This window comes from Chiloscyllium plagiosum, unplaced genomic scaffold, assembly GCF_037043375.1.
Source record: "Chiloscyllium plagiosum isolate Xiang-an unplaced genomic scaffold, Cpla_swu_hap1 HiC_scaffold_17, whole genome shotgun sequence".
NCBI lineage: Eukaryota > Metazoa > Chordata > Chondrichthyes > Orectolobiformes > Hemiscylliidae > Chiloscyllium > Chiloscyllium plagiosum.
The window spans coordinates 32,879,326-32,890,310 of NW_028270155.1; the positions used below are offsets into that span (position 1 = coordinate 32,879,326).

General features: G+C 41.6%; 1 protein-coding gene and 2 non-coding genes across 3 annotated transcripts; all 3 read left to right on the forward strand.

Annotated features, from left to right (window-relative positions):
* Nucleotides 1-4,271: 4,271 nt before the first annotated feature.
* On the forward strand, nucleotides 4,272-10,759 carry rpl13 (ribosomal protein L13). Its single transcript, XM_043706785.2, has 6 exons — nucleotides 4,272-4,290; nucleotides 5,409-5,537; nucleotides 5,858-5,999; nucleotides 8,322-8,495; nucleotides 9,644-9,700; nucleotides 10,552-10,759. Exons 2-6 carry the CDS (start codon nucleotides 5,434-5,436, stop codon nucleotides 10,708-10,710), a joined length of 636 nt encoding a protein of 211 aa, XP_043562720.1. The 5' UTR covers nucleotides 4,272-4,290; nucleotides 5,409-5,433; the 3' UTR covers nucleotides 10,711-10,759.
* On the forward strand, nucleotides 5,696-5,775 carry LOC122558754 (small nucleolar RNA MBII-202). The gene has a single exon (XR_006314242.1). It is a non-coding gene; the product is annotated as a small nucleolar RNA MBII-202 (small nucleolar RNA).
* Nucleotides 9,498-9,582, forward strand: LOC122558755 (small nucleolar RNA MBII-202). The gene has a single exon (XR_006314243.1). It is a non-coding gene; the product is annotated as a small nucleolar RNA MBII-202 (small nucleolar RNA).
* Nucleotides 10,760-10,985: the final 226 nt, after the last annotated feature.

Genomic DNA, 10,985 nt, shown 5'->3' on the forward strand with positions numbered 1-10,985 from the left:
GTAGTAATCTCAGAATGGCTACCAGTGCCAAGGAATAGTGAGACTAAGAACACATGGCTGTCAGGTTGGTGTAGGAGAGAGGGCTTCAGATATGTGAATCATTGGGGTACCCACTGGGGAAGGTGAGACCTGTACAAGGAGGATGGCTTGCACCCGAGCTGGAGGAGCTGTAGGCGGGAGGCTTGCTAGAGCTTTTCGGGAGGATGGTAACTGGAGCAACAAATCTCTGGATTGGGTCAACAGGTAAATATAGTATACGGAGAGTTTGTGAAGAAGGTTAGAAAGTTGATAGGGCAAAGTTGCAGACAGCGTGATGGGTTGAAGTGTGCCTATTTTAACACAAGACGTGTCAAGAATAAGGCTGATGAACTTCGAGCATGGATCAGTACTTGGAGTGACGATGTTGTACCATTATCAAGACTTGATATCACAGGGGCAGGAATGGTTGTTGGATGTTCCCGGGTTTAAATGTTTCAAAAGGAATAGGAAGGGAGGTAAAAGAGGCTAAATCAGAATGGGAGGTCATTGAGAAGGGTTTGTTTACTGAGTCAGTATGGGTGGAAGTCAGAAACAGGAAAAGAGCAGTCACTTTATTTGAAGTTTTCTATAGACCCTCCAATAGCAACACAGACATAGAGAAGCAGTTTGGGAGACTGGAAAGGTGCTGATGTAACAGGGTTGTTGACATGAGTGACTTCAACTGCCCTAATATTGATTGGAACCTCCTTAGTGCAAATGGTTTAGATGGAGCAGATTTTGTCAGGCATGTCCAGGAAGGATTCTTGACTCACTGTATAGATAGGAGAATCGACGTTTCGGGCATAAGCCCTTCTTCAGGAAAGGAAAGGATGCTGCCTGACCTGCTGCGCTTTTCCAGCAACACATTTTCAGCTCTGATCTCCAGCATCTGCAGTTCTCACTTTCTCCTCACTGTATAGATAGGCTGACTAGAGGGGAGGCCATATTGGATTTGGTGCTTGGCAATGAATCAGGGTCATGTGTCAGATGTCTTGGTGGGAGAGCATTTCAATGACAGTGATCACAATTCTAACCTTTACTATAGTCATGGAGAGGGATAGCAGGGGATGGTGTGAGAATGTATTTAATTCGGGGAGGGGGGATTATGATGCCATTAGGCAGGAACTGTGGAGCATAAATTGGGAACAGATGTTCTCAGAGAAATGCATGACAGAACTGTGGAGGTTGTTTAGGGAGTACATGCTGTGAGCGCTGGACAGTTATGTCCCACTGAGGCAAAGAAGAGATGGTAGGGTGAAGGAACCTTGGATAACAAGAGATGTGGAACATCTAGTCAAAAGGAAGAAGGAAGCTTACTTAAGGTTAAGGAAGAAAGCATCAAACAGGGCTCCAGAGAGTTACAAGGTAGCCAGGAACTGAAGAATGGTCTTGATTAGATTAGATTACTTTACAGTGTGAAAATAGGCCCTTCGGCCCAACAAGTCCACACCGACCCTCAGAAGTGCAATCCACCCATACCCCTCCATTTACCCCTTACCTAACACTACAGACAATTTAACATGGCCAATTCACCTGGCCTGCACATCTTTAGACTGTGGGAGGAAACTGGAGCACCCAGAGGAAACCCATGCAGACACGGGGAGAATGTGCAAACTCCACACAGTCAGTTGCCTGAGGCGGGAATTGAACCCGGGTCTCTGGCGCTGTGAGGCAGCAGTGCTAACCACTGTGCCACCGTGCCGCCCTAGAAAAAGGCATGAAAAAGCTTTGATGGGTATGACGAAGAAAAACTCCAAGGCGTGCTACACATGGGAGGAACAAGAGGATGGTCAGAGGGTAGGGCCGATCAGGGATAGTGGAGGGAACTTGTGCCTGGAGTCGGAGGAGGTGGGGAGATCCTCAATGAATACTTTGTTTCAGTATTCATTAGTGGCAGGGACCTTGTTATTTGTGAGGACAGCATGCAACAGGCTGATATGCTCAAATAGGTTGATGTTAAGAAGGAGGATATGCTGGAAATTTTGGAAAATATGAGGATAGGGTAAATCCTGGGCCAGACAGGATTTACCCTATGTTTTACGGGATATGAGGGAAGAGATTGCTGTGCCTTTGGTGATGATCTTTGGGTTCTCATTGTCCAATGGAGTAGTACCAGATGATTGGAGGGTAGCAAATATTATTCCCTTGATCAAGAAAGGGAATAGAGATAACCCTGAAAATTATAGACCAGTCAGTCTTATGTTGGAGAGGATTGTGAGAGGATTTATGATTACTTGAAAAAACCATAGTTTGATTAGACATCGGTCATGCCTCACAAGCTTTATTGAATTATTTGATGTGACAAAACACATTGATGAAGGTAGACGTGGTGTACATGGATTTTAGCAAGGCATTTGATAAGGTTTCCCATGGTATGCTCATTCAGAAAGTAAGGAGGCAAAGGATACAGGGAAATCTGCTGCCTGACCGGCTGTGCTTTTCATGCACCACACTCTCAACTCTGATCTCCAGCACCTGCAGTCCTCACTTTCTCCTACAGAATTGGCTGGCCCATAGAAGACAGAGGGTGGTAGTAGATGGAAAGTATTCAGCCTGGAGCTCGGTGACCAGTGCTGTTCCACAGGGATCTGTTCTGGGACCTCTGATCTTTGTGACTTGGATTAGGAAGTGGAAGGGTGGTTAGTAAGTTTGCCAATGACACGAAGTTTGGTGGAGTTGTGAATAGTGTGGTGGGCTGTTGTAGGTTGCAACAAAACATTGACAGGATACAAAACTGGGCTGAGAAGTCGCAGATGGGAGTTCAACCTGGAAAAGTTTGAAGTGATTCATTTTGGAAGGTCGAATTTGAACGCAGGATTTGATTTAAGGATAAAAGGCAGGATTCTTGGCAGTGGAGAAACAGAAGAATTGTGGGTCCATGTCCATTGATCCCTCAAAGTTGCCACCCAAGTTGATAGATTTGTTAAGAAAGTCTATGGGCTTTTTCACTTCTTCACCCAGAGTGTGGTGGCTGTGTGGAATGCTCTGCCTCAGAGGGCAGTGGAGGCCCAGTCTCTGGATTCATTTAAGGAAGAGTTGGATAGAGCTCTCAAGAATTGTGGAATCAAGGGCTATGGAGATAAGGCAGGAACAGGATACTGATTAAGGATGATCAGCCATGATCATATTGAATGGTGTGCAGGCTCGAAGGGCAGAATGGCCTACTCCTGCACCTATTATCTATTGTCTATGGGGGAGGTTGGCTTTCATTAGTAAGGGGATTGAGTTCAAGAGCTGTGAGGTTATGCTGCAGTTCTATAAAGCCCTGGTTGGACCACACTTGGAATATTGTGTTCAGTTCTATTTGCCTCATTATAGGAAGAGGATGCAAAGGAGATTTATCAGAGTGCTGCCTGGACTGGAGGGCATGTCTTATTAAGAAAGTTTGAGGGAGCAAGGTCTTTTCTCCTTGGAGCGAAGAAGAATAAGTGGTAACTTGATAGAGATGTACAAGATAATGAGAAGCATGGATAGAATGGATAGCTAGAGACTTTTTCCCATAGTGGAAATGGCTATCACAAGTGGGCATAATTTTAAGATGATTGGAGGAAGGTTTAGGGGAGATGTCAGAGGCAGGTTCTTTACACAGAGAATGGTGGGTGCGTGGAATGCACTGCCAGCAGTGGTAGTAAAGGGACATTGAAGCAACTTTTGGATAGGCACATGGATGATAGCAAAATGAAGAGTATGTAGGTTAGTTTGATCTTAGGAGTCAGATAAAAGGTTGGTACAACATCGAGGTCCGAAAAGCCTATACTGCTTCTCTGTTCTAATTTGATTGCATTCTTCAAATCTTGTTCCCCAGCCGTTTACTTCACTGCATAGTGATTTTGTAAAAAAACTTCCTGCTTCTGTCCATGAGAGGCATTTCCAGATTGCGACTAGAAATTTGAAACAAAAATACCATGAGTGCTTTAAATTTGAAATAAAACAGAACATGCAAGTTCAGACAAGGAGTCCATCGATTTGAAAAAAATCACTCTCTTTAAGGATGCCAACTCAGCTAAGCTTTAGGTTCAGTTCATTTTACAAGGTCATTGTTTGCCATCACCTTTTTACAAATTGCATCTGAAACTTTAAGAATTGGTTTCCACGTGTACAGTACAATAAATATACACTACATGGCCCTGACGGTGCATCCACCATGTTTGTGCGGGGCGGCAGTAGAGCCAGTGTCCTCTGCTCTGATTGGTTAATCACTGGGTGCCTATACATATCCCGGCATCCTCTGGGGTAGCTCGCTCTTTTCCATCGGCCATCTTCTTCCAGAAGGTAGGTGTCGTGTTAGAGTGTGAATAAAAATCACAATCCATCCGCTACTTTCATTAAGCAAACGAATGATGGACTGACACTCAGCTGTATGACGAAGAACGGACTGTTAATGTCCGTGAGCATTTCTGAGGGCAGATTTTGCGTAGGCTGGCTAACCGCTGTTTACTTTGCCTGGAGGATTGGGGCCTAAATCCCGCTGGTAGTTCCTGGTGTGTGTGTACCGGCGCGGTTCCACGGCCCTCCAGTGACAGTTCCTAAACTACCTGCTTCCCCCATGTGGCGGTTTGCACTTGAATGGGCCGTGTGTGGTCGACTGCAGAGGCTCAGTGTTTCGGAGGAGTTGTAAATTACTGTTTATTAAAAGGCTGAGTTAGTATGCGAGTTTTTCATTAGTCTCGGCTACGGTTTGTTTCCCTTTTGAGTTTGTGGACAAAGTTAAATATCACACAACACCAGGTCCCAATAAGTCCACCCCAGTCCAGTATGGGCACCTCAACAATCGTGGCTACTTCGAATTTGTGCATGTGTGCACTCATGCATTTTCACACTTGCTGAACTTGTCCAAATGGCACTGAAGCATTTCTGCATCCGTGTCACACTTCATCCTCACCCTCCAGGTATCCCAGAGCGCTTTTGGTAGTCATTGCAGTGCCGTCTCTACGGCAGCCTGTTTGTACACAGCATGCTGTCATAAGCAGTATTATGATCATGGAATGTTTTTGGGATTAACCCCCATGCCTTGATTCAAAAAAAGTGGTCTAAAATCTTTAACATCCATCTTAAATATGGTGTTTCCCAACAGAATACTGCTCCCTCAGCACTGCACTGAAACATCAGCTTTTGTTTGTTGTGATAAAATCCTGGAGTAGACCTTTAACCCACAAACATTTGGAGGTGCGACTGTTGCTAATGGACTGATATATGGTCCAGAGGCAATGATCCAAATGTTCTTTGAGTATTGTTAAGTAGTATTCAAAGTGGTTAATATCAGATTGTGTATTTTAAATTGGAATCTACTTGGTCAGTTTTTTTTTAGTTTTTCTGATCATGAACTTCTACAGTAAGGTATGTGTGGCATATTATTTGCTGCATTTAATGATGTTTACTTACAATTACAGGGTTTCAGCCCTTCAATAAGCAGTCATGGCCCCAAGTCGAAATGGAATGATTTTGAACCCCCATTTCCATAAGAACTGGCAGAAAAGAGTACGGACATGGTTTAATCAGCCAGCCAGAAAAATCCGCAGGTATGCAATTCAATCCTGAGAATTTAAAACTCTGCTTTATTTCCACTGAGGAATCTAGTTGGGTGGACTCCTGAAAAGTAACTTCAGGTCTGTACATTAGCTAAATTTGGAAAGGCAGAACTACCACTGTATTCTTTTATTACCATTTCACAGTCAGATGATGATATTTCTCCGGAATCTCTGTACTTCCTTGATGATTACCATTGAACCCTTTATTGCTGATGACTGTGGTCTGTTCTAAGTTCTTTGTTAAAATGTCCATGTAGGAAGATGACAAGAAGTTTCTGATCCTCAACTTCTCTACTGTTGTTGGTTGGCAGGCGTAAGGCACGGCAGGCAAAAGCACGCCGCATTGCTCCACGTCCAGTTGCTGGCCCCCTTCGACCAATTGTTAGGTGTCCCACAGTCCGGTATCACACTAAAGTACGGGCTGGACGAGGCTTCAGCCTGGAGGAACTAAAGGTAATGTTCAATACGTAAATGTAACTATTTTTTTCAAAGTCAATTGAATATAAAATACAACCACTGAATAAGTTCGATTTCCCATTGTAACTTGTTTAGCGGGGTTCCAGTGGTGACTATAGATTGGATTGGATTGAATTTATTCATTGTCACGTGTACCGAAGCACAGTGAAAAGCTTTGTCTTGCGAGCAATACAGGCAGATCACACAGTTAAGTAGTATAGATAAGTAAATAATAGGTACACAGCGGGAAAAACAAAAATACAGGTACAGGCGAATGTTAAACATTTTGAGTCCATTCAGTATTCTAACAACAGTAGGGTAGAAACTGTTTTGAAACCGGCTTTATTCGGGCTTCTGTACCTTTTCCTTGATGGTAGAGGTTGTAGAAAAACTTTGCCTGGATGGAATGAATCTTTGAGAATGCTGGCAGCCTTTCCTTGACAGCGGGCCTGGCAGGTGGCTTCTACAGATGGGAGGTTGGCCTTTGTGATTGTCCGGGCCAAGTTCACCACTCTTTGTAACTGTCTCTGATCTTGAATGGTATGGTTACCATACCAGATAGTGATACATCCAGACAGAATGCTCTCAATGGCGCACCAATAAAAGTTGGCACGGTTTTTGCCGTCTTGTCACATTTCCTCAGCTACCTGAGGAAGAAGATGCGTTGTTGGGCCTTTGTAACCAGTGCATCTACGTGAAGAGTTCATGAAAGCTTGTTGTGGATGACCACTCCCAGGAGCTTGACACTCTCCACTCGTGCTGTTAATGGTAGGAGGCATGAGTAACATTCCCCCGAAAGTCAATAATGAGTTCCTTGGTTTTGCCAGCATTGAGAGCTAGGTTGGTTTCAGTGCACCATTTTTCCAAGTCTTCCACATCCCCTGTCTGTAGTCTGTTTTTTCGCCAGCTGAGATTTAACCGACTATGGTGGCGTCATCAGCGAACTTCTAAATGGCATTAGACTGGTGTTTGGCAACTCAGTCATGGGTATACAGTAAATACAGTAGAGGGCTGAGTATGCACCCCTGTAGGGTTCCAGTGTTGAGTGTTAGTGAGGATGAAATATTGTCCCCCAGTCTTCATTGATTGTGGCCTGTGGGTCAGGAAACTGAGGATCCAGTTGCAGAGAGTGGGACTTAGTCCGAGATCACTAATTGTAGTAATCAGTCTCCAGGAGATAATAGTGTTGAAGGCTGAACTGTAATCAATGACTGGGATTTTTATGTAGCTGTTCTTGGTGTCAAGACGTTCTCGGGAGGAGTGAAGAGCAAATGATATGGCATCTGATGTGGATCAGTTGATTCGATTGGCAAATTGGAGTGGGCCAAGAGTAGTGAGGAGGCTGGAGTTGATTGATGCCATTAACAGCCTTTCAAAGCACTTCATGACCACCAAAGTTAGGGCCTTTGTACGGTAGTCATTAAGACATGTTGTGTGAGCCTTCGTAGGCACAGGGATGATGTTGGCCCTCTTGAAACAGGCAGGGACAGTGGCCTGCTGCAGAGAGAGGTTGAAGATGTCCGAGAAGACCTCTGCAGTTCATCTGCGCATGCTGAATGCACGGCCCAGTATTCTGTCTGGTCCCATCGCTTTCCTTGAATTCACTCGAAGGAAAACTGATCTGACCTCTGATGCGGTGACTGTTGGGATAGATTCGTCAGGACGAGAAGCCATTGCCTGAGAGGCTCTGGCTAATAATGAATATAACTAAAAGCTAGACTGAGGGAGTAGACCCATTAGAGGACAGGCGATCAGACATGCTAAACAGTACAGAGAGGAAAAACAAAGGTATAAATAACTGTATGGTGTATAAATGCCGTTCATCTAAATTTTATAGGAATGTCATGAAATGAATGAAACATTAAGTCATCCACTGAGATTAGGGCACTGATACAAAGCAAAAGTTTGAGTACATTTGAAACAGTGGTATCATTTTTATCATAATTACCTAATCAAAATTAATTAAAGATATGGGAACAGTTTTATATACACTGTTTAAAAGGCTTCAGCCAGAATTCCTTAATTTACTTATCAATAAAGGAAATTTATAGAGTTGCGTATTGAAAAGGACCTAAGATTTTGGGCGTGATACAGAATATTGACTTGAGGGGTGATAATGCATGTTTATTGACTAAGAAAGCATTTAGAAATTGAATTGAAGATTGCTTTTTAATTGTTCATTACAATCAGTGATGATTATCTTTTTGAACCTTTTCCATCTGATGGCAATGGTTGTTGCTTGTTAAACCTTTTTTCTGCGTTTTCTTTCCTTCCCCTCATTTAAATAAATGCATTCTATTTTTTGTGCCAATGTAACAGGCAGCAGGCATTAACAGGAGAGTTGCACGTACTATTGGCATTGCTGTTGATCATAGACGCCGGAACAAGTCAGCTGAATCTATTCAGTGTAATGTTCAACGTCTGAAGGAATATCGCTCTAAACTGATAATCTTCCCAAGGAAGGCTTCAGTTCCTAAGAAGGGCGATTCTTCTGTAAGTAACCATAAAATGTTTGCATAACATTCTGAAATCAAATTGAAAACGATATTTCCAAAAATAATTCAAGTACTAATGGTGGAGTACTATTGGCTCTTAATATCTAAAAATGAAAATTGTTCCACCATGCAAGTCTGAAATAAGATAATTGGGTAAATCTACTTCCATATAAACCTGGATAGGCTAATGAACAATAAATTTCAACTGTGATAGAGGGAATAGCTTTTTTAAATTAAAAAGTTCTTGACCGTTGCTTTATCTGTTGAGGACATTGATCCATCTTGGCTGCAGCACTCTATATATTTGTGTTCTTTGGTAAGCTGCAATGCAGGAATTTCAGTTGTTCAGGAGCCTCGTTGCTAAATCAGATCCTTTGCATATTTCTAGTATGAGCCCATGTGACCAATCATCGCAGCATATGCTGAGGATCAGAAATGTACCTTTCTGCTTTTTGAAGCTTTCTGCTCCACAAGTGAATCCTATATGCACGTTAATGTGAAACTGAAAGCATGTTTGCTTTTTCAGAAAATATTTTGCTTTTAAATTTTTTGCACATATGAATGGTATTTTAGAATAAAATTTTAGTTCAGTATTTAAGGAACCTTAATACATTTGCTCTAGTGGAAGGTTGGATGTGCGTATCCCAAAGTCAAAACCTTGCTTTTGTATAATGTTGGCAGATAGCATCCGCCTGATCAGATGGAGGCAGAGTGAAGTTTTGGGCCAGAATGAGCACTCATGGTAAAACAGTCACAACATCCAGCACTGTTGGGTGATTTGGAATAGAAACTCACTAACTGTGAGATGGATATTACTTAATGGGTTCCTTTTTCTGAAGGAAATTGGAATATTACAATAGTAGAAAGTAATTTGATTAAACTATGGCGCTGTGAATTGGTTCAGATTACAAAAAAAAAACTCGTGTCTCAACTCTTGTCTGCATCAGGACTGAGTTATTAATTTCAGTGGTTGTAGTGATGGCCTGTCACCACAGTTGTATGATGAAACTTTATTCGGAAATCTCTGCACATCTTTGATGATTTTTGTTGAACCTTCTCCATCTGATGACTGTGGCAGTGTCATTTAATTTAAATTCTTTGGGTTTGTTTAATTCTACACTATTGACAATGATTTCATCCTCACAGGCAGAAGAAATTAAACTGGCAACTCAGTTAACTGGACCAGTCATGCCAATCAAAAATGTAAGTAACTTTCTAAATATTAATTGACAATTTGTTTAAAATTAATTAACTGTCATAATGCTCAGAGTTATCAGGTGATGGGCTCAATATATTGTATCCCTCGGGTGGATGTAAAAGAGTAAGGAAATTCTTCATGTTCTGCCTAAATTTGTCACCAGTCCAGCACTTTTCTTAAAAGGCAATTTCTCTCATTTGTGGTGAGCTGTTTGCTGTATTTCCCCACATTAACACTGTGGCTGTACTCCAGCAACAGCTGCACGTGAGGTGCTTACATTACAATAGAAATGCAAAATAAATTAAACACCTCACCTGTGCACTCAAAGATACTATATTTCTGCAGTATTTTGACTGTAAAGTGCTTTGAACCATTCTCAAGATGTAAGAGGCACCTTTTGTTAATTTATATAATCCATGTTGACTGTATATGATGGATAAAACACCTAATAAATAAATCTTTGCATATATACATTCAAATCTATCAGATTAAGATACTAATTGTATGGCCACTTATAGTAATTGTGAAAGTACTTGAATGTGGGATGACCTTTCACCTGGACCTGAGCCTATTTTTTCTGAAGCAGACAAACTTTGTTTTGGTTTCCTTTGACGAGTTCAGAGAGCCATCAAGTTTAGAAATGGTTTCTAAGGAGACTGCAGCAGACAACATTTATGGTGAACTTTGTTTTGTTTAATTAATTTTGCAGCAGCAATCTGATTTTGATCTGATTGCTTGGCATATCAAAGTTCTATTGCCCTTAAATATAAGAGATCTAATTCTACCTATATGCTTCTGAGCACATTGATGCAAGTTTTTATAAGCTTATGCTTATGGTTACAATTTTCCCGTTCAGATATACAAAAAAGAGAAGGCCCGGGTGATCTCGGAGGATGAGAAGAATTTCAAAGCTTTTGCAACTCTCCGTATGGCCCGTGCCAATGCCCGTTTGTTTGGAATCCGTGCTAAGAGAGCAAAAGAAGCTGCGGAACAGGATGTTGAGAAGAAAAAGTAAAATATAAAATGTTAAACTATTCAATAAATTTTTCTTTTTAAAAAGAAAATGATGTTTTCATTGCGAAACCACATTGTTCATGTTCTGCCTTTTACAGGGCTTTGTGATTTACACTGTTTTGTCTTCAAATTTAGTATGGCACAACTTTTAATGTTAAACTGTTCTAACATAGTAACATTAAAGACCCTCATTATTATGAATTATACCTAAAGAAAGACTTTAACCAATCCGAGACTGATTAATCAATTTTATACACTGCTTAAACAGATTTAGCA